Source organism: Olea europaea, chromosome 1, assembly GCF_002742605.1.
Source record: "Olea europaea var. sylvestris chromosome 1, O_europaea_v1, whole genome shotgun sequence".
NCBI lineage: Eukaryota > Viridiplantae > Streptophyta > Magnoliopsida > Lamiales > Oleaceae > Olea > Olea europaea.
This window is the reverse complement of record NC_036237.1, coordinates 23,846,864-23,871,094: the sequence shown is the minus strand read 5'-3', so window position 1 is coordinate 23,871,094 and position 24,231 is coordinate 23,846,864. Positions and strand designations below refer to the sequence as shown.

Genomic DNA, 24,231 nt, shown 5'->3' with positions numbered 1-24,231 from the left:
GATTTTTCAAAAAAAATATTTTGAAACCCAATAAATCCATAAACTAAAATTTCAAAACTTTTAATCCAAATCTAGAAAGACAACCGAGAATAATATGCCAAAGATTTTTTTCAAATTCAACAAAAACAAATCTCAAATTGTCAAATCTGGAAACTTGAAAGTATGGCAAGAACTAAATTCCATACAATAATATGATAGAAGATCAAATAACCCAAAAGTCACAATTGTTAAAACCTTAATTTCTCAAAGATTCAACAATGGAGTGCTCTTTTACCAATTGTAAGAATAGAAAAGGGAACCAAAACTTTTGCCAAAACCTTTACATATCCATGTAAATCCTCCATATTGAAATCAAAGAGAAGATTATGAGCGGAAGCATATCTTGTTGCATAGATGTGAATGTTTTTGAACGGGTTATGATCTTCCAATTGATACGTAATTTCTTAAAATTTCTTCTCTATTGATGGGAATGCAGAGAGATGAAAGAAAATTACATACAATTAGGGATCATGACCACATGATAAATAACTGCATTAAGCAGATATTATTTTGTGTTATTTCAAATTGGCCTTTCGTTAATTTAAAATAACATTTTTTGATCTTTACACTTTATTCCCATGACATTTAATTAGCCCAAAAATTGACTTTAACGGATCACTTTATTGACTAAGCCTTAAAATAACACCACACATTTTAATGTATATATACATGTGTGGCCCCATACGTTGGTGATGCACAAAACCGTGTCGTTTTAACCCCTATTGCTTATGGTTCCTCTTTTTCAAGAGGATTTGCGGAATGTCAAACCCTTGTAAAGTTCTTCGCTTTACATCGAATTAAACCACATACTCTCCCTATTTATAGATATGGATTTTACCGATTAGTAATAATAATGTCATTCATTTTAATGCACCATCTCCTCCTTCAACTTAATTGTAGATCTGTGTTTAGTTTTGAAACCATTTTTTTTTTTACAAATTTTATTTTATTTTGTGTTGGGTACTATTGATTGTGGTGATGATTTTTTTTAAATTTTATTTTTTGGTATTATTTTTAGGTGATTTTGGTGTGTGAGGCCTATGGTGGTAGTGCTAAGGTTCAGGGTTGATTGTTGATAATGGTGGTCTTGATGATGGCAAGCGGTGGCGGTGGTGGACATGTAACATTGTGTTATACATTTATGGTGGTAACGGTGATCTAATTATTTTTTTAATGATGGTCGTATGTTGTGACACACTATGTTGTAAGGATAATGGTGGCAATCTGAAGATGTAGGTGGCATATTAATGAATGTTACAAGTGAGGATATAATAATGAATATTAAAAGTCATGATAATGGTGGAATAAAGAATGTTACATGCGGCGAGGCTACCAATGATGATAGTGTAACGCTAAATGTTACAAGTGATAGTGGCGACGATTGCGATATGGTAGAAATAAGGGCTAAATGTGTATAACAAATTGTGTTACATTTGTGAAAATGGTAGCGACCATAGAAACATGGGTTGAAATATGTGTAACAACACGTATGGATTGTCTAAACATATGGTGAAATGTGTGTAACATAATGTTACACATTGTATGTTGTTCGTGCGAAACCCGCAAACGTACGGATCATTGACAAGTAATAGATTTAGTGAGTTGAAAGTATCGTCCCACGAGAAAAAAAATTTAATTGAGTGTACTAGTCCATAATTAGATTCAAAGTAAATAAAATAAAAGTGTTTTGTGGATTTTAATTAATCTAACTTAATCTACGAAAGTGAGTAAAATGCAAATTTAATAAGTATATGGGAAGAGTATGTTGAATTACGAATCTACATATTATCATCTATTCCAATTCTTGGCTACGTAGTTAGTTTCGTTCATGCATTCTTGACAATTGATAATTCTATTGTAATTAATATTCTCTTTTCAAGACAAATTAAATCTATCTAATCACGACCTGAATCCATTCCTAGTTCGAATTCTAATGAATAGAACGCATTCAATTTCACAACTATCTCAAAGATTACACGCTTGATAAATCTTACTCCAAAAATTTATTACATGCATGTTAATCAAGAAGTGTTCTGAATCTATTGTGAGCCATCCAACACCACAACAAGTAATTATATATTTAATTGGTGATCAAGCAATCAAATAATAAAATTAAGCATGTAAGATTAATCAAGAATTGTAAAAATTTAACTAAATCACATGTCTTGAATTAAAAATAAATAATAAAGGGTTTCATCTTCATCCAATACGTGAGAGAAATTAACCTAGTATAATGTTGAAATTAAACAAAGAAAAGAGGAATGACATCACAACGTGATTAACTTCCCAATTTTTCTCGGCTTCTGCGTGTGTATGATATATATATATATATATATATATATATATATATATATATCAATTTCAGGCAACTAATGTTTTTTTCTTTATTCATCTCGGGCAACCGTCTCTTTATTTTTTTGGCCCATTTAATTTATTTTTTCCTTCAACTCCTCCACTTTCAAAGTATGAAATTTGATCTCCAATCTTTGCATCCAATAATCGATTTATCTCTCATCCTTTTCCAAATAGCCCATCACTAAAAACACAAAGAAAATTAACTAAATTAAATAGAAATTAATAATTTAATGACGTATAAGTTTAGAAATATAGCTTAAATAAGTACACAACTTGCACTTTTCACACTCCCAAACTTAAACCTTTATTCATCCTCGAACAAAACTATAACATAAATAACAACAAACATGTAAACATGTAAAAATATTTAGTCGAACAATTTAGTTTTTTACCTCAAGAATTAAGATCATCGTATTGAATCAATAAACCACTTTAAAGTCATAATGCCAAACTAATATCCACTATTCCAATGGAAAATCCACGTGTGTGAAGAACTAAAGTAGACCTCAATGTATTCACAAGTTGTTTTAATTTTCGACCCTCTATGGTCAAATATATCTTTTCATCTCTCGTAAGATTCACTCGCTCCAAACTTATTCATTTTCATTCTTTTCTCAATGTGTGATCTAAGGCTATGTTTGATAGCCACTTATTTTCTAGGGGAAATGGAAAACAAATTTCAACATCCACTTTTGACTTGTTTGATTGGCAAAATTTTTCAAGAAATTCGTTTTCCACCTTTGGCTGCCACGTCAGCATTTTCTAGTTTTTTCTTGAATTCGAATTCTCACAAATATGGTAAAAATTCGTTTTTCCGCGTTACTGTAGCATTTTTTTCGATTTTTTTTTTTTTTTTTTGCATGGAAACAAATTCTAAGAATTATTGTAAAAAAAAATATTTCCCTTTAACTAACAACTTTCATGTAAAACAAAGTTAAACGAATACCAAAAGATAGATGATTTTCTTGATTTTATTTTTTTTGGTTGACAATTGAAACAAATTTCATCCCCAATATCATTAAATTCTATCCTTTTATTTGACAATTTTCATGTAAAACAAAGCCAAACGAATCCTAAAAAATAATTTTATTTCAACATTTTGCACATGAAAAATTATACTAATCAAACACAATAATTTACAATTCTCAGGAAAATAATTTTTAAGCAATTCAATTCCCTGAAATTCGTTTTCAATTCCATCTTTGTAATCAAACGGACCCTAAGATTGAATTTTTCATTCCTATCCCCACCATCTCCAATTTAGGTGGATGTCACTGGTTGCAGGTCAACACATAAATGAACAAGGATTTTTCAATTATTTGATTACTTCGATTGTCAATACTCAACTAGGCTAATTATCCTTCATCAAAAGTCAAATTTACTCGAACGAGTGTTGGGACTTAAAAAGGCAATTAGAACTTTTGCTTTTTTTGATACACTTGCTTTTTTTATTTTCAAAAGATTTTTTTTTTTTTTTTTTACATTTCCTCTTAAACTTTCTAGATGACCTATGGTAGGTTTTAGGTCGATGACTCCCAAGTCAGATGACTTTAGGGTACCAAGTTTTCAAATATCCTTATAGGCTTAATAACCCAAGTAAAAAATGTTTCAAAGAGAATAATTTTTTAGGGTAACTTCATCTTTGATTGCTTTCTAAATGACACATGTAGCAAACTTTAAGTCGATAACTTTCAAGTTAGATGACTTTAGGGCACTAGATTTTAAGATACCCTTATAGGCTTAATTACTCGAATTATATATGCTTTAAAGAGAAGTTTTTAAATTTCAATATATGCCTTGATCAGTGCAATGCCCCTTATCACACACCTATTCAAGTAAACCGACCTCCAATTTAAGACTTTCACACAATTTTATCATATTAATCTTAGACAATCCACACAAATTTTTTCACAAAAGAAATTCAAATTCATATCCATATTTTCCTACAACAGTAAGATCACCCAAAATTGTGCTAAACTTGGTCTAAGGATGAATAATTTGTATGATTTGGGTAAAGCATCTATGTCCCACGAAATCAATCTATCAAATGCATGAATCAACTTATTTCATTATGATGTCAAACTCAATTATGGTACATGTATAATACCAAGTTTTGCAAATTTAAGTTTCAATCAATTTAGCATGTTTCCTATCCACAGTTTTATAAATCAACACTAAACCTCAAATTTAATCAACCTTGTCAGCAAACTGTCAAACCCACACAAGCACACAACTAGAAAAATTTAATGTATTTTTAAATAAACACTCAAAAACAAACTTACAAAATACATATGAAAACCAAGAATTCAAAGTTTTTCCCATCCCCAAACTTAAACCCGACATTGTCCTCAATATCATAAAGCATAATTAAGAATGTAAGGAGATGGGAAGAAAATGACGAAAGTACTCCTCGAATTTTTCTGTTGAACGTGCATGTCGGTTGTTTTTAACCATAGACATTTTGCCAGGAAGTTGGTGGGCTCATCATGAATTAGGTCGAGGTGGCTGGTGGTTTCGAGATCCAGTAGAAAATGTGTCAGAATCCTATATATGGCAATCAAATCAAGCATTAGAAATCAAATAATCTAGAACATGTGTTACTTAACCAAAACACTTGAAATAACCAACATTAAATTTAAGTACCCTAGCGAAAACATGATCAGATGATGATACCCTATAAATTTAAACGTGCTTAAATCTAATGCAAATTAATAATCAAAACAAGTTTATAGAAAATGCAATCAAGAAAGCAAAATAAATAAATGGTAACGAAATTGGGTTGCCTCCCAATAAACACTTGATTTATAGTCTTTAGTTAGACTTTGTTGTTTTGGCTACTCATGGTGGCTTGAAGAGGGAATTTTCAGTTCTGCATTTTATGCACCGATTGCACTTCCTTCTTTCGTCTTTCATCCTCCACAAACTTAAGTTTTCATTGTTGTCCCTACCAACAATTCCACCTTAATTTGGCCTATGTTTTTAGTTCTCCCAAAGATCAACTCGTTGACAATTCTCAAAGCACGATGGTTGCTTGATTGGATTTTCCATGGTAAAGCTCTATTGCTTAACATCCACTCTCAAGACTATCTCATTAGTATCAAAATCTAATAAGGCTCGACCTGTAGACAAGAATGGCCTTCTCAAGATTATTGACATCTGATATGCCTCTTCTATGTCGAGGAGGATGAAGTCAGCTGGAAAAATAAACTCCCTAGCCTTGATAAGCATGTTTTTAACTATTTCGTATGGGTGTTTCAGTGATCTATCCGCAAGTTGAAGAAAGATAGAAGCAGCATTGGGATCTCCCAATCCTAATTTCATGTAAAGAGACGAGATAATTAAGTTAATACTTGCTCCTAAATCAATTAAACAATTTATATTATGTAAATTTCCTATGGAACAAGGTAAAGTAAAACTTCCTGCATTTTTAAGTTTGGGAGGGATCCGGCGCTGAATGATCGCGCTGCACTCTTCTGCCAATACTACTGTTTCATCTTTTGAAAGCTTTCGCTTCTTAGTCAACATCTCCTTAAAAAAACTTAGCATAATTTGAAATTTGTAAAATGGCGTTAATGAAGGGTATGTTGATGTGAAATTGTCCAAGGGCATTCAAGAAATTCTTGAATTGTTTGTCTAGTTTATTGTTCTACAACCTTTTGGGGAATTGAACTAAAGATGTGTGTTTATTGCTAAGAATGGTTGCCTTGACCTGTACATTGTCTGACTATTCTTCTTGATTAACATTTGATGATTTTTCAGACTGACCCACTTGTTCTTTCCCCGTGGTAGGTACTTGATTCTCCTCAGTCACTTTATTCTTCACTGTGATTTCTGGCAGCTGATCTCCGCTTCTCATTGTGATAGCTTGGACTTATTCTTCTTTAGGCTATCTTTGAAGTCTTTAAGGAAATGGGATAGGCGGCACATAAGTTAGAACATGTATAGCTGGCTTGATATTGATGGTGTCTTGATAATTGCATAATTCATAGCTTCAACTACTAATACCTACTCCATTAGGTTCTAGTTTATAGCACTTGGCAGAGTACCATGTGCTCTTTTTGCTAACACAGCTACCATTTGACCCATCTGAGTTTTCAAATTTCTAATTGCAATACTTTGGTTCTGGAGAATAGTTGCAGTCTTAGCCATATACTGCCCCAATAAATCCGCAACTGATGCTTTCTCGGTTGTTGTTGTTGCTGTTGTTAGACCCTCAACCGTTTATTTGGAATATTTTCTCCTTGACATTGATTATTTGCTCACGAGAAATTTGGATGATTTCTCCAGCTCGGATTATATATGTTGGAATAGGGGTTGTCCTGTTTACTCTGAAAGTTCTACAGATAATTAACCTCTTCAGGCTGAATTACATGTGTGGAGGCTAAAGGACATCTTTTTATAATATGATCTGCCCCGCAACCGGTTTTGACTGGTGTACCATGTTCACATTTTGAGTAAGGCTATCAAACTTCTTTGCTAGTGCTTTCTGTTGGGCTACCAATGATGTAGTTATGTCAACATTGTGTAATTCTACTGTCCTCCTTGGCACTTTCCTGTCTATTGGCCACATGGATTAATTTTCTGCAATTCGCTCAAAAAGGTCCAAGGCATTATCCAATGGAATATTCAATATTGACTCTCATGCAGGAGCATCTGTAATGTTGCGAAATTCAGGTCTCAAGCTGAATAGGATGATAGATTTTTGATTCTTTAGGAATATTCAGAGTAGGGCACGTTCTAAATACTCTTTAAATCTTTCCCATGCTTTTGAATAGCTTTCGAGGTCCTTTTGTTTAAAAGTATGGACTTCATTTCGGATATGATGGACTCGAGATGGCGAGAAAAATTTCATTGTGAGCTTTTACACCATGTCATTCCATGAAATGATACTCCCGAAAATTAAGGAATTTGGCCATTCTTTTGTGTACTCCTTTAACATGTGAGAAAATATGCGTAGTAAAAAAAAATCCACAAACATTCCTTCATGGCTGATCATATCGCAGAGTATCAGAAGGCTTGAATATGTTCATGAGGATTTTCGGTTGATCTCCTAGAGAACCTGATATCTTGATGATTCTGGAATAAGTTAAAAACGTCAGGTCTAATATAGAAGTTGGCCTGTTGAAAAGGTGGATAGATAATAGTCGATTGCATAGGGGCTGGCAGAGGATTTACATAATCCCTCACTAAAACTTATCCCTGATTTTCTACTGCCCTTGGTTGATCTAGTTGGGATAATGGTAAAGGATTTTGAACTTGATTTGAATGTTGATTTTCTGCCATTTTACTCGCTTGTCTTTGCTCTGTTCTTCGCTTCCAAAAGTTCTTTCGATTTCGGGATCTATTGAAAGAAGCTTGATCTCGTCAAAATTTTGTATAAATTGTGATTTCCTGAAAATTGTAAAACGAGAGACTTAGATCGTTCAATGAATAGCCAAAACCAATTAAAAAAAAAACTTCAAATCTAAAAATAACTAATAAACTCAAATTAAATAAATTATTTCCCGGTAACGGTACCAAAAATTTTTTCGTGCAAACCCGCAAGCGCACGAGATCGTTGACAAGTAATAAATTTAGTGAGTTGAGAATATTGCCCCACGAGAAATAAAATTTAATTGAGTGTACTAATCATTAATTAAATTCAAAGTAAACAAAATAAAAGTGTTTCAAGATTTTTCATTAATCTAACTTAATTTATGAAAGCGAGTAAAATGAAATTTAACTTGTATATGGAAAGAGTGTATTGAATTACAAATCCACCTATTATTATCTACTTCAATTATTGACTTCATAGATAGTTTCGTCTATGAATTTTTGACAATTGATAATTCTATTATAACTAATTTTTTTCCAAGACAAATTAAATCTATCATAATCATGACGATAATTTATTCCTAGTCCGAATTCGAATGAATATAACGCATTCACTTTCACAATTATCTCAAAGATTGCACACGCGATAAATCTTATTCTTAAATTTTATTGCAAGCATGTTAATCAAGCAACATTCTAAATTTATTGTGAGTCTCCCAACATTACAACAAGCAACTACGTATTTAATTGGTGATCAAACAATCAAATAATAAAATTAAGCATGCAAGATTAATCAAGAATTACAAAAATTTAACTAAACCACATGTCTTGAATTAAAAATAAATAATAAAGAATTTCATCTTCATCCAATACATGAGAGGAATTAACCTAACATATCACCAATGAATCGACGAAACGTGATTAACTCCCCAATTTTTCTCGACTTCTGCGTGTGTACGATATATATATCAAATTCCAAGCAGCTAATGTTTTTTTTTCTTTTGTTGTCCCCGGGCAACCGTCTCTTTATGCGTGTACACATTGAATTCAAGGCGCCAATTTTCCTTTCTCTATGAATACATACTAAAGGCAGCCGTCCAATTTCTGTCGCCTTTGCGTAATTCCCCCAGTTGGCGTGTCTTTTTCTATGGTTTTGTCTCCGCTTTTTCTCCCCACAACCGCAATATTTGACTGCCAAACAAATTCCAATTCTCCTCCTCCTTTTCCTGTTGAATGGATATATAAAATCAGCCCCAAGCAGCTGCCCAATTTTGTTGTTTACCTCTCTATTTAATATCCATTTGATCTTCATTCTCATTCTTTTTCTCTCTTATTTTCAATCACTCAATCTTATCCGCTGGAATGTGATGTATATATATATCTATAAATTCAGCAAATCAACCCCTTTTGTAGCCCAATTAAACTTGGTGAAATTAATTGGACCAGCCCACTTTCTTGTGTAAAATAGGATTCCAATTGGTTAATTAATTTGATTCCAAATTTAAGTCCAAAACTTAGGCCCATTTAGTTTATTATTTTCTTCAAGTCCTCCACTTTCTAAGTATGAAATTTGATCTCCAATCTTTGCATCAAATAGCCGATTAATCCCTCATCCTTTTCCAAATAGTCCATCACTAAAAACGCAAAGAAAGTTAACCTAAGTTAAATAAAAAGTAATAATTTGACAACGTAAAAATTTAGAAATGTGGCTTAAATAAGTGCATAACTTGCACTTATCATATGTATCATAAATTTAAAATTCAGGATCTATAAATAGGGACATATGGTAAACAAATTTCGTTATATTTCAGTATTCTCTATAATCGTGCTAATGTATCACTCTTATCTTTTAGCAGTATAATTTTACAACTACCACTTTCCTATTTATTTGCTTGAATTTATTTTCTAATTTCATAATTTGTTCGAGTTGGTATTATTATACAAGTTTAATAAAGAACTTTCACTATCTAATATCTACTTCTATATTTTCTATTGTAGTACTATACCACGTAATTTATTAATGGCTAACTTATCATCTTCCGCTTAAACAAATATAATTTATTGAGTTTTGATGAACTTTCATTGATCCCATGAAAATGACAACTGTGGCATGGCGTGCAGTAAGACGAAAGAAGAATGACTTCATAAATTATTGCACATTTTTTACAAGATTTTAATTTAATTAGTTTAAATATTTAGTGTATTTTATAATCCATATACGATAAATAATAATATTTTAAGACATATATAAAAATTAAATTTTCTTTTCGTTTTGGTTGAGCATTTGAATATAACTGTATTAGTTTTCTACATTCAAATTATATAATCTGATGACGCTCATAAATTGGAAGGTCCTTTAGGTAAATGAAGGAGTGCAAAATCGAAAATATGGAGGCGTCAACTTTCAACGTAATTTTCCTCATATTCCCAAAATATTGTTGATATTCAAATATTAATTTTTCACATAGATTTTGAATGAAGTTATTGTAATATTGAAACTTTGATTCACTATAGAAAGAACGGTGCTTCATGTACAGAAACCAAGGCTACAGACTTCTGCCAGAATACACACAAACATGAATGTGATGAGATTTTTTGCAGTATTTTTTTAATGAGTTGGGTCCCACTTTATATCTCACATCTGTGAAAACCCCTGTGAAAAGGGGTTCTATACATTCAGCAATTCTGCTATAGAAATGAGATAACTACTGCTTGTCATCACTTTCAAAAATGAAATGATTGATGACAAGTGGAATATATACAATTTATTTTATAATATGTTAAACATATTTTCGTCTTCTATGTAATGTCAATCGTGTTTTTCCAATTTAAATTCTATTATATCTTTATTGTTAAATATTTCTTTAACCTTCTTACAGTGCATGGGTGAAGATTCTGTATTGCTCTACTTATGTGTCGTGATGGAAAACACTTTCGAAAATATTTTTTTTACTTGTACCAATTATTTTTCCGAGCTGTTGTGTTCAATCACTATCTCAAGTTGTGTAAGGCCGAAAATTGCTTTCAGTTAATTCAAAATAATTTACATTTTACCTTCAGAACAAATATATTGCTCGCTACAAGAAAGAATTATAAAATTGTGTAATTTGAACTCCATTTCTAACTATATTTATTTAACTTTCCTAGAATTCAAATTTTATGAAATTCATATGCTTGGAGCACCTACATAGCACGATACATTAGTAGGGGCCGACTTCCTCAATTTACTTCAATAGTGGAATATAGAGCGATATCGATGTCTATTATAACCTAGGACTTGATAACAAAACCCGCGACTTATCAGTACTCACAGACATAAAATCTAGATCATCTATTAGATTGACATGTAACACATGTACATCTCAAATAGAAACACATGTTGTGTGCATTGATGGCTTCAAAAAGATGAATGTGGCATTCTCGACATCTTTTCAAATGTTCAATTGTAAAATGCTGAGTTAAAATTGTAAGTATATTTTCCATTTTATTATTTAACAAATTATATCTATTTCATTTTATTTTAAAGTACATGAGATTTTCATTAGTTTATAATTTTACAAGGCTATCCTCAACTATAGTTTCGATGGATTTTAAAATATTATAAATCATAATGAATTTCGTGGATTTGAATAGATTTTTACAAGTTTCGAAACAATCTCGTCAAACCTTTTAAAATCTCTCTGTCATTAAAAGTTTTATAAATCCACTATTTATTGAGAATACCTAAATTTTAAAAGATTTCATTGAATTTCATTAAAATTTTAATTAAAAACACCTAAATTTTAATAAATTTTCATTAAAATCCATTAGAATATCAATTAAGGACACCTAAATTTAGAATAATTTTAAAAATTCATTACAATCTCGATTGAGGACACCCTCCTTACTTGCGTATACATATTGTAGTCAATCTCTAGCTCGGACAAAGGATAAGGATTTTACAACTTTACATTTCTTTAGAAATTTCTCTCTTCGTTATACTTCAATAAATTAAAATATAATTTTCAAGTTAACCAAAAAATAAAGGAAAAAAAAATAAATTCACGAGCTAGCTCATCTCATCCTACCACGTTAAGTTAGTGGAGCTAGGCGAGTCCACATTTCATGAAGTGAGTTAGAGGACTAGCTGACTGGCTCGGTTCATTGCGGCTCATTTGATACACATCCCTGTTATCCAATCGGCCAATCCCATGTTGGCCACGTATATTCGTATACTGGATAATTCGATGGTCCAATTCATTATTTTGCCCATTCTTTTAAGGGTGATACTACACGTACATTAGCGTATTTATAATGATGTCCATCTCTCATATGGCGGTACCACTTCGAATAAAATATAATTTATTCGAAGTGGAACCCCTCCATTTGAGAGTTGCATTTTATAAAAGTAGCATATTCATTTTTCCAATTGTATTTTGCTACGTGATCCTTGCGTGGGAAAAGGTTCAATGATACAGAGTCCAGAATCCTATTCAAAACGAGAAGAGAGATGACAAATCTTGTTAGTATAGAGCCATTTTTTTTTTGTGTTCATACAGTTGCCACATTATCTTTCTTGAATATTTAACTATTTTACACTCAATAATGTTTATCTTCTGGTATATCGCATTCTCTCTCTACACCCAATTATTTGATTGATTTTTTATTTCATGATGTTGAAAAAAAATGGTTTAATGGGTCAACTTTGAACCCAAATTTCAGTGGGACCCACCTTTTAAATAATACGGGACCTAGCATATTCACGTTCTACTCCGCGAGATGATTAACGTGATATATTTATTTATCGAAAACCATTTAAAATTGAATGAAATATTAAGTGTTATAGTAACCCACATAAACTAAGGATTATGGAAGAATTTGATTTACCAAACACTTATCCCACATAGGAAAGTTAGGAAACTTTGGTGTGGTTTATAAGGTGGAAGTTTGGAATTGGGTTTGGGCCCCAAGGGGTACCAATAGTCTTTGGAAGGGGGAAGACCTATATCCTATTGGGTTCGGTCATAAACCCACACGCGCGCGCCGCCGCCGTCCGTCCGTCCGAGTCCGGTGCGGTGCGGATCCGGGTCCGGGTCGACCTTTACACTATATTAACTTTTTGGACAAAATTTATTTAAAATTTTGGACCAAATTGTAAATAATCAAATTCTTGGATACAAAATGAAATTTAAATTTTGGCTTATTCCGGGTGTTTTATTTTCTTTTTAACAGTCGACTGTTTCGACTGTTTACCGACCAAATAGTCGACTGTTTACCGACCAAACAGTCGACTGTTAACCGACTTAACAGACACGACTTTTTAGAACAGTATGTCTGTTCGGATTTTTGAGGCTTGTCTGAAAGGTGACGACTGTTCGAATGGCCACGAACAAGTCTATAAATAGCCAGCCTTTCTATCATAAAATTTACACCATTTTCATTGCAAACTTTCTGTGCTTTGAATCTCATTTCCCTCTCTCTCGTTCTGATATTGTCTCGAAGTAAAAAATACTTCGTTGAGTTCGTTGGAACTCCTACAGACTGCAGTGCTGCTTCCGTAGGAGACGAAAAATTCGTTCTATCCTGGGAAACGATTGTTGAACGTCTTTAGCACCATTGAAGGCAGCAAATTCGTTTTAAGGACACATCGTGAAGTCGGTGGGCTCGAATTACAATTTTGGATCCTGTTGATCAATTCTTGCATTCAGGTAATTCTGTCAGATTGTTTTAGAAGGAGTGAATTCAAACTCTAGAAACAACAATCTTAAACGAATTTGTTTTTTTCAATTATTATTTGTTTCTGTTTCTACTCCTTCTTATCGTTGATCTTCTGATTGCATTCAGAAATGGCAACTTCTGGTACCACACTCCCGAATACGACCGGGGAAAAACCAGAAAAGTTTAATGGGTCAGATTTCAAGCGTTGGCAATAAAAAATGCTTTTTTATCTGACGACATTAAATCTGGCTAAATTTCTCAAAGAAAACGCGCCTTCATATACCGAGCAAGACAGTGATGCTGAAAAATTGGCTGCGGTTGATGCATGGAAGCATTCTGATTTCTTATGCAGAAATTATGTGCTTAATGGACTAGATAACACATTATATAATGTGTACTGCAATGCTAAGTCTGCAAAAGAACTGTGGGAATCTTTGGACACAAAGTACAAAACCGAAGATGCCGGCACGAAAAAATTCATTGTCGGTCGTTTTTTGGATTATAAAATGGTTGACAACAAGACTGTCATATCCCAAGTTCAAGAATTTCAGATCATACTTAGCGACATCCATGCCGAAGGAATGAAACTAAGTGAATCATTCCAAGTCGCTGCACTAATTGAGAAATTACCACCTTCATGGAAGGATTTCAAGAATTACCTCAAGCACAAGCGGAAGGAAATGAAACTTGAAGATATTATTGTCCGTTTGAGAATAGAAGAAGACAATCGCAAAACGGAAAAAATGAATGGTGCATCTACTTCGATGGAACCAAAAGCCAACATTGTAGAAGGAGGCTTCAAGACAAACAAAAAGAGGAAGCACAATGGGGAAGGACAAATTGGTTCTTCAAAAACTACTAAAAAGTTTAAAGGCAACTGTTACAATTGTGGCAAGGCAGGACATCGATCCAAGGATTGTCGAAAGCCAAAAAATGTGAAGGGAAAAACTAACCAGGCCAATGTAACAGAACATGAGAACCTCACTGATAAGGTACAAGACATGAATCTTTCTGCGGTCGTCTCTGAATGCAACTTAATTGGAAACACTAAGGAGTGGTGGGTAGATACTGGAGCTACTCGTCACATATGCTCAAACCGCGGGATGTTCTCTACCTACAAAGCAATGGATCATGATGAACATCTTTACATGGGAAACTCGTCATCTTCCAAGGTAGAAGGACATGGGAAGATAGTGCTGAAAATGACAAGTGGAAAAGAGCTCACTCTGAATGATGTTCTTCATGTGCCCGATGTTAGAAAAAACTTGGTATCTGGTTCTCTACTAAGTAAGAATGGGTCTAAACTAGTATTTGTCTCGGACAAATTTGTACTATCAAAGAATGAAATGCTTATAGGAAAAGGCTACCTGAGTGAGGGGCTCTTTAAATTGAATGTAATGACTGTTGTACCTCCAATTATGAATAAGAATACATCTTCTTCTTACTTGCTTGAGTCATTTAACATTTGGCATGAACGATTAGGACATACAAGTTATAACACTTTGCGTAGACTAATCAAATTAGATTTATTACCAAAGTGTGATTTAAATCCTAATCACAAATGCGATATATGTGTAGAAGCCAAAATGTCACGTCTACCCTTTCGTTCTGTTGAAAGAAGTACCGAACCCCTAGATTTAATTCACACCGACATATGTGATTTAAAATTTGTTCAAACTAGAGGAGATAATAAGTACTTTTTTACTTTTATCGATGATTGTACTCGATATTCCTATGTGTATTTGCTCAAAAGCAAAGACGAAGCAATTGAAGTGTTTAAACACTACAAGTTAGAAGTTGAAAATCAACTTAGCAAAAAGATTAAGGCCATAAGAGGTGATAGAGGTGGTGAATATGATTCACCATTTGAGAAATTCTGTTCGGAACACGGAATTATTCATCAAACTACCGCGCCTTATTCTCCTCAATCTAATGGTATTGTTGAACGCAAGAATCGAACATTGAAGGAGATGATGAATGCTATGTTAATAAGTTCTGGATTACCGCAGAACTTGTGGGGGGAAGCCTTGCTTTCTGCTAACTATATTCTTAACAAACTACCACATCGAAAAACGCAAAAGATACCTTATGAAGTATGGAAAGGTCACAAACCTAATTATAAATACTTGAAGGTATGGGGATGTTTGGCTAAGGTAGTAGTTCCTAAACCTAAAAGGGTTAAGATAGGACCTAAAACCATTGATTGTGTATTCATTGGTTATGCCTACCATAGTAATGCGTACAGATTTATGGTATATAAGTCTGAAATACCTGATATGCATGTTAATACAATTATTGAATCAAGGGACGCTACATTTTTCGAAAATACTTTTCCTTATAACGTGCAAGGTGAATCAAATTCACAAAAGAGATCTCATGAAAACGAAGAGACTATAGATCAAGAATCCATAAATGAACAACCTAGACGAAGCAAGAGGGCTAGGACGTCAACCTCCTTTGGGCCTGATTTTCTAACATATTTGTTAGAAAATGAACCTCAGAGTTTTAAGGAGGCTATGTCATCAACCGAAGCTTCATATTGGAAAGAAACTGTTCATAGTGAAATTGAATCCATACTACAAAATCATACTTGGGAATTAGTAGACCTCCCTCCCGGTAATAAGCCTTTGGGATGTAAATGGATTTTCAAAAGGAAAATGAAAGCAGATGGATCAATTGACAAATATAAAGCAAGACTTGTCGCTAAAGGCTATAAACAAAAAGAAGGTCTTGATTATTTCGATACCTATTCTCTTGCGAAAAGAATCACATCCATACGTATGCTTATTGCAATAGCAGCATTGAATGGTTTGGATATACATCAAATGGATGTTAAAACGGCATTTTTGAATGGGGAATTGGATGAAGAAGTTTATATGGAGCAACCTGAAGGATTTGTGGCCTCAGGACAAGAAAAGAAAGTATGTAGACTTGTTAAATCATTATATGGATTAAAGCAAGCTCCTAAGAAATGGCATGAAAAATTTGACATGGTTATGATGTCAAATGGTTTCAAAATTAACGAGTGTGACAAATGTGTTTATGTTAGGAACACTCCAAATGGATATGTCATGGTATGTTTATATGTAGATGACATGTTGATTATGGGTTACAATGATACCATAATTCAAACTACAAAAAGGATGCTAACAAGTAAATTTGAAATGAAGGATTTAGGTGTGGCCGATGTTATATTAGGAATTAAAATTTCTAGAACATCTGATGGTCTCATATTGTTTCAATCACACTACATTGAGAAGATTCTTGATAAATTCAAGAAATATAATATTATTCCTATGAAAACACCTATAGATGTTAGTATGCATCTTGTTTCCAATACTGGTGATAGTAAGTCTCAATTGGAATACTCTCGTATCATTGGCAGTTTAATGTATGTCATGAATTGCACTCGACCTGATATTGCCTATTCAATTAGTAGGCTAAGTCGATATACAAATAATACAAGCACTGATCATTGGAAAGCTATTGTTAGAGTCTTAGGGTATTTAAAACATTCCCAAAATTTTGGATTACACTATTCGAGATATCCAGCAGTACTTGAAGGATACTGTGATGCAAATTGGATATCAGATACTAAAGACTCCAAATCAACAAGTGGATATGTCTTTACACTTGGAGGTGCTGCAATATCATGGAAATCTTCAAAACAGACATGTATAGCTAGATCAACAATGGAATCGAAATTCATTGCATTAGAAAAAGCCGGAGAAGAAGCTGAATGGCTACGAAACTTTCTAGAAGATATTCCATGTTGGATAAAACCAGTGCCTGCTATATGCATCCATTGCGATAGTCAATCAGCAATTGGTAGGGTACAAAATGCAATGTACAACGGTAAATCTCGACATATACGTCGTAGACACAATACTGTTAGACAATTGCTCTCTACAGGCATTATCTCTATAGAGTATGTGAAATCAAAAGAGAATATTGCGGATCCGCTAACTAAAAGTTTAACAAGAAAGCAAGTCGAAAGTTCATCGAAGGGGATGGGATTAAAACTAATAAAATAATCAAAAGTTTTCATGGTGGCAACCCAACCTAGTAGACTGGAGATCCCAAGATCTAGGTTCAATGGGACAACCGAACTGTGAAAAACTTAGTATGCACTGGGAAGATTTTACTTCTACCCATTCCTATGATGAGCCAGTGCCTAGCTGCTTCGAAATAGGTTAAGATACGCTTTTAATGATTTCTATATCTTGATTTGTTCAAGTGGAGAAGTGGAGTATAGCAGAATACTCTTTATGGAAATCACCTATGTGAGTGAGAAGGGGCCGCTTCTAAGAGAATTAGGTAAACATGAATTCTCTAAAAATCACTCATGAACCAGGAGGTGTCCAAGGCCAAAATGGACACAAACGTGAGAACCAACTGTGTTCGAAGAAAAACTGTGTGACTTCTATTGTCTAGGTTTCCACAAACGGCTGACTGTTCAAAGCAACTTGCTACTGATTGGCTAAGGAATCCGATAGATTTTACTAGGGAAAGTTCAAAGTCATTGACTACTTATCCCGATGCAGTCTTCTTCAATTTTTTTCTTTGAAAAAACATATCAGGTGTTATCGTTTGGAATAAAGGCCAACATATTTCATTCATGTGGGGGATTGTTGAAAAAAAATGGTTTAATAGGTCAACTTTGAGCCCAAATTTCAGTGGGACCCACCTTTTAAATAATACGGGACCTAGCATATTCACGTTCTACTCCGCGAGATGATTAACGTGATATATTTATTTATCGAAAACCATTTAAAATTGAATGAAATATTAAGTGTTATAGTAACCCACATAAACTAAGGATTATGGAAGAATTTGATTTACCAAACACTTATCCTACATAGGAAAGTTAGGAAACTTTGGTGTGGTTTATAAGGTGGAAGTTTGGAATTGGGTTTGGGCCCCAAGGGGTACCAATAGTTTTTGGAAGGGGGAAGACCTATATCCTATTGGGTTCGGTCATAAACCCACACGCGCGCGCCGCCGCCCGTCCGTCCGATCGGCCGGCTCGGCACGGCACGAGCACGTGCCCATGCCCGAGCCCGAGCCCGAGTCCGGTTCGGTGCGGGTCCGAGTCGACCTTTACACTATATTAACTTTTTGGACAAAATTTATTTAAAATTTTGGACCAAATTGTAAATAATCAAATTCTTGGGTACAAAATGAAATTTAAATTTTGGCTTATTCCCGATGTTTTATTTTCTTTTTAACAGTCGACTGTTTCGATTGTTTACCGACCAAACAGTCGACTGTTTACCGACCAAACAGTCGACTGTTAACCGAATTAACAGACACGACTTTTTAGAACAGTATGTCTGTTCGGATTTTTGAGGCTTGTCTGAAAGGTGACGACTGTTCGAATGGCCACGAACAAGTCTATAAATAGCCAGCCTTTCTACCAGAAAATTTACACCATTTTCATTGCAAACTTTCTGTACTTTGAATCTCATTTCCCTCTCTCTCGTTCTGATATTGTCTCGAAGTAAAAAACACTTCGTTGAGTTCGTTGGAACTCCTACAGACTGCAGTGCTGCTTCCGTAGGAGACGAAAAATTCGTTCTATCCTGGGAAACGATTGCTGAACGCCTTTAGCACCATTGAAGGCAGCAAATTCGTTTTAAGGACACATCGTGAAGTCGGTGGGCTCGAATTACAATTTTGGATCCTGTTGATCAATTCTTGCATTCAGATAATTCTGTCAGATTGTTTTAGAAGGAGTGAATTCAAGCTCTATAAACAACACATGATTCAGTTGATATTTTTTGATCTGTTCAAGTCTTGGTTCCTTAACGCTATCTGAACTTTCCAGATCCTCCTGGCAGTGTAATAAGTGGGATGCATGTGGTGAGTTTTTTCTTTTTCTTTTTCTTTTTCTTTTTCCTGTTAGATGATTGTGTAGAACGTCATAGAACACATTTTCTCTTTTTTTGAAGGCAAAAATCCATTGGGATTCCCTTTTTCTACAGCCAATTTTCTGTTTGATTAGCGGCAATTTTTTGAATAATTGTCGTTTTGGTGGGAGGATCATCTTTTACTTTTTAAGTCATGGTTCTATTGGTTTTGCAGCTTTAAGTTGGAGTAGTGATCCCATCTATTAAGCCTTGTTGCCGATAAATCTGGCGTTGACCATATGAACCCCTCGGTGATTCTGGGTTGACCATATGAACCCTTGAGTGATTCTTCACTGAGTAATGGTCCAGAAAAAAATAAATCAATGTAATTTCTTGAGTAGTAATACTTACGAACATGTTCAAGTTTGATAAAAATGGAGCTTCTTTAAGTTTTACATTTGTTTGGAACTATGCTAACCATAATTTTAATTATTATGAATGAGCTATCTTAAATGTGTGGTATTATGTATTGATCTACGATTGATGCAGGTGAACTAATATCAAGAAGGGAATTAATTAATAGAATTTTTCGATGAAATATACTTGAGCTGCTGCTTGCTTCTTACGCTGATTGTAAAGAATGTCTGCTTATGGACAACAGATGGAGCGGGAGTACTCCGCTCAAAGTCTTTCGAGTACAAGAGGTTCCGGTAATTCTGCTCTTGAAATTGAAAATAAGATATCGGTGAGTAAAATTAATCATCACATGTTTGGTTCATGAATATGAAAAAGATGAATTTTCCATAAGAAAGGCAATTCTTTCAATAACAACTTCTAGGGATTTACTTGGATTATCTATTGATTTATCTAAGTCACTTGTTGTAGAAATGGGAAGTCATTTTACAATGGAGAGAGGAATTTACATGTCATCTTTTGCTGCTACAGTCTTTATCTCTGGGCTAGTTACAATCGGGGTATCATTGATGGCATTGCTGATTGCATTGACAGTAATGTTGCAAACTTGTGAAAATACGAATTCAGGAGATTTACAGATGTATAGAAACATTGAAACATATTATTATTGCAAAAGTTACGCTCTGCATGCAGAGTTGAACAGTTTAGAAGTAAATTTTTTCCCTGCAATTTGCAAGGATGCAGCCATACGATACATCAATGAAGGTCAATATTTGAGAGATTTAAATATCACAGTTGGCATTGCTGAGGATTTCTTCAGCAGAGTAAAGCCACTGAATGATGGTCGAGACATTGTGCTGATGGATGCAGACGACTTCATTACTTCAGAAAATGTGCATTCTCATCTTTTGATGCGCTGGTAATTTCCTGCATAATCTAAAAGCATGTTTAGTCAGTTTAAATTTTAAAAACAGAAAGTTATAGAGCTTTCTTATAAAATAGCAAAAGATTTGTGTCTGGTTTGTTTTGTGCCTCCGTTGTTATTGACTATTCCCACGAGTTGTGCATAGTTTCTGGTTTCTGGGAGACTCTAAATTAGCTTCAGGTCAAATTTATGATTGTTGTCTTAACAAGGAAAGTCTGTTACTATGATGTTCTGTTTCTCTTCCATCTTGAAACTGCACCCTCTTATTTTTGCCTTTATGGATACTCTGTCCTAGAAAATAAAATCAAATAAATACTTTCCAAACCATTTCCTGGAGACTTTCTGAAAATACAAGCTTGCAAGCCATTAGTAATCCAGATGAAAAAAAGTAAGTCTTACCATATTCTTTTTAAACTCGTGATATATGGAATAGAGGTGAATGCTATGCATGCAACAAAGTCATATGTATTCTTCGTTATGGTAATAACTTCTTTGCTGAGCTGATTGGATACCTGCTCAAAGGGATTAGTATCAAGCATTACCATGTTCGATACAAGTCATGTTTTTTTCATTTAGGATGCGTATTCAATAGAACTATAGTGAGTAGACGAGATTCTATCTTCTTCTTTTTTTTTGGTTAGTTATGCTGTTGAGCAATGTCCAATCGATCCTACTAAACATACCCTTTAGTATTTTTGAAGAAAGGCAAGACTAATTAATAGCAATATAGTTTCAGAGGGACCAAACGAATAGTGTGATTCATCTAGCTTTGCAAAGAAAAAAAAAGGGTAATGGTGACTGTCTCTTTTTGCTGCAGGATCAATAAAGATGCCTTCCATGATAGCAGTAGGGTGAAAAGAATGTTTGTCGTGAAGTTATATCTGAAACTTCAAGCCTGGCGATGGCCATTGATTTTGATATCAAGGAAACCCGAGAAACTGCGTGATGCCACAATAGAGCATCTGGCATCAGTGGGATGCAGTGGTTGGTCTTCACTAATCATGAGGTAATTCATTCTTTTCTTAATAATTTCAAGACATCTATAATATGAGCCTTGTACGACATACTCCTGTATGATTATAACACAAATCTTCTAGTTCATGTGAGATGCTAACTGCAAAGTTTAAATTCTTTGAAGATATTTTTTTCTTGATTAGATTTAGAAATTTTCCCGTCTAATGATGGCATTTATACAGACAGACCGTAAATGTAGCATAATTTTAAAAGTTCTAGCACTTGAATTATATATGAGTAATGACATTGAGTTTTTTGAGGTCTTCAACAATGAAAAAGGAAAAGCAGAATTTATACACCACAGGTTTGAAGTCATAGAAAAATTGCATCTCATCACAATCACTTGTAGAGGTTATTATCAACTGTTTCAAATGAACAAAAGAAGCCACAAAATCTCCTTTAGTAATCAAAATTCGAAGAGGAGACAGATGTTCATTTTTGAAATATCTGTGCTGCTAAAATTATTATCTTGCAATGACTTATATAATCGAAAAGATGTCGAGCATATGAAGATGTCATATGATAACAAACCTTTAAGAGAACATATTAGTAGAGATCCCCATCCATCTGTAACAATGGCATATATATATCTGCTAATGGATGGTTTCAATCCTCGTTAACATGGCACGGGACTCTTAACGTGTCCAACTCTTGTAGATGGTTTTTATATATGATTCTGAATTCTGTGGCATCTGTAAGGCTCGTCACAAGGTTGGTCCTGATGCAGAATGGACAATGAAACTCAAATGGATTCTCAACATTTTTCAAGACACAGGACTAAACTGCAAAAGGAGGGGTTTCGAATCACAGCTTTGATTAGCAGCCAGATGGATGCTGCAAGAGGGCCATGCATAGGCGAACGCATTTTCAAGCTCCCGACCCCTATGTTCAATTACAAAGCAGAAGATTATGTTGAAAGCAAAAATTTATAAGGGTAAATTTTTACGCTCAGAATTATAATAGTATCATTCTTTTGTGTTGCTGAGACGAAAATCTTCATCTTACTTCATTAGTGCCGTGTGGAGGAGAAGGTGTATATTGTATTCAAGCATAAATTTCACAATGATAAATGTTCCCTTATGGCATGTTGGATTGGATAGCACGGGATATGATTAATGAAAAGATGTTCAAATCTTGTTCATTGTTTACTAAATGTGACCGTAAATGATTTTGTGCCCATTAGAAATTTCGTCCCCAATGTAAATACATGGAAACTTCGAGCTTGCGTTTGTATATGTTGTATTACAACTTAATTATCGACTTATCGTCATGTCATCATTTTTTTAATGCATTGCAAATTAATTAGCAATAAATTCTTTGTTAACTTCACCGCTTAATACTTAGAACTTTCTATGCATTATGTGATCCTAATATTATTGATATCATTACATTTTATTCTTATAAACTTCAATGGCATCTTTGGTAGGGAGACTTGGAGAGCATTAGACAACGTTAAGTAAGAAAAATAAGTTAAATATTGTTTATTAATATATTCAGTACCATACGAAAATGTTGGATAGCCATATGTTCTATGATATGCTGATAAGACTTTTTTCCTTAGTTATGTTTTCTATGTTACGTAGAATTAAGTAAGACTAGACCTAATTAAAGAATAAATATAATTAGATTATTATTATTTAATGTTATAAAGGCTGCCTTACTGGACAAATCATCAATACATTCTCACCAAGAAAGACTCTAAAATTGAAATGTTTTCTATTTTAAAGAGTTATTTTTTAAAATTAGAATAATACTATTTAGTATCAGTAGTGTTAGAGTAACGGTCTATGTAATATTATGAGATAAATTTAATTAAAAGTGAAATTATGTCATTCATTAATTGTACCTTTCATCTGGTGATACTTTAATGTACCTAAATTGGTATTATAATACAAGTGGTGTTAAATATCATTACTCTTAAAATTATCCTTCAAGAAACTTTTCAAATTGACATTTTAAAATAGAGAATGAGTTGATAGTCAAATCCACTCTCTATAATTAAGTCCTTGTTTGGTCCTCGTTACTTTCAAAAGACATTTTTTTCTCTTATTTTCAACCACAGATTCTTTAATAAAATAATATTATACGTAAATTTAAAATTTTTTCTTATTTTTTAACTACACATTCTCTGTCAAAACGATATTCCAAAATACATTTTGGACGAAAAAAATGGAGCTCAAACATGCTTTAAATGCATTTAAATTATTTCAATTTTCAATACTCCACATATTGACCCAATATATATATAAAGAAAATATAAGAAATAATACAATAATTTGAAGGGAAGCTGATGAAAGTTAAAAAAAAATAAGGAAAAATAACAATTATATATCGAGATTAGTAAAATTAAATGTTAAAGATAAAAAGATTGTTGGAGAATTCAAGATTTGTACGCTCTAAATTTATGAGTGCTCTCTAAATTGAAAATTATACTTTTTAAAAATAGAGCGTCTAAATTGCTCTTATATTCTATCAATTTCAAAGGCCGCAACTTTTCCAACCTAATCAAGAAAAACAAAAATAAAGAAGGGAGATGTGTAACAAAATATATTGGTTATCAATTCATATTCTAATACTTAAAGTTCTAATTTTTCCGTAAAAATAGTAGTGAAAATGTCTATTGCA

At 33.5% G+C, this 24,231-nt stretch overlaps 1 protein-coding gene across 8 annotated transcripts; it reads left to right on the top strand.

The window, feature by feature from the left end:
• The first annotated feature begins 12,140 nt into the window (after positions 1–12,140).
• Positions 12,141–22,930, top strand: LOC111397852 (uncharacterized protein At2g39920-like). Of its 8 annotated transcripts, none has more exons than XM_023024838.1 (5): positions 12,141–12,208; positions 19,803–19,963; positions 20,139–20,586; positions 21,410–21,598; positions 22,334–22,930. In XM_023024838.1, the coding sequence occupies exons 2-5, from the start codon at positions 19,894–19,896 to the stop codon at positions 22,536–22,538; spliced, it is 912 nt and encodes a 303-aa protein (XP_022880606.1). In that variant the 5' UTR covers positions 12,141–12,208; positions 19,803–19,893; the 3' UTR covers positions 22,539–22,930. The 8 variants fall into 8 exon arrangements, with proteins under 8 accessions (XP_022880606.1, XP_022880610.1, XP_022880601.1 ...); XM_023024842.1 differs by lacking the exon at positions 12,141–12,208 and adding an exon at positions 12,226–12,305; XM_023024833.1 differs by lacking the exon at positions 12,141–12,208 and adding an exon at positions 19,171–19,266.
• Positions 22,931–24,231: the final 1,301 nt, after the last annotated feature.

What these genes read in the sequence shown, in the direction of transcription:
- LOC111397852 (XM_023024838.1), top strand. Translation starts at nt 19,894, where the DNA reads ATGTCTGCTTATGGACAACAGATGGAGCGGGAGTACTCCGCTCAAAGT. An exon ending in TTCGAGTACAAGAGGTTCCG is followed by an intron (nt 19,964 to 20,138) that starts GTAATTCTGCTC and finishes CACTTGTTGTAG; the next exon opens with AAATGGGAAGTCATTTTACA. An exon ending in TGGTCTTCACTAATCATGAG is followed by an intron (nt 21,599 to 22,333) that starts GTAATTCATTCT and finishes GTCCTGATGCAG; the next exon opens with AATGGACAATGAAACTCAAA.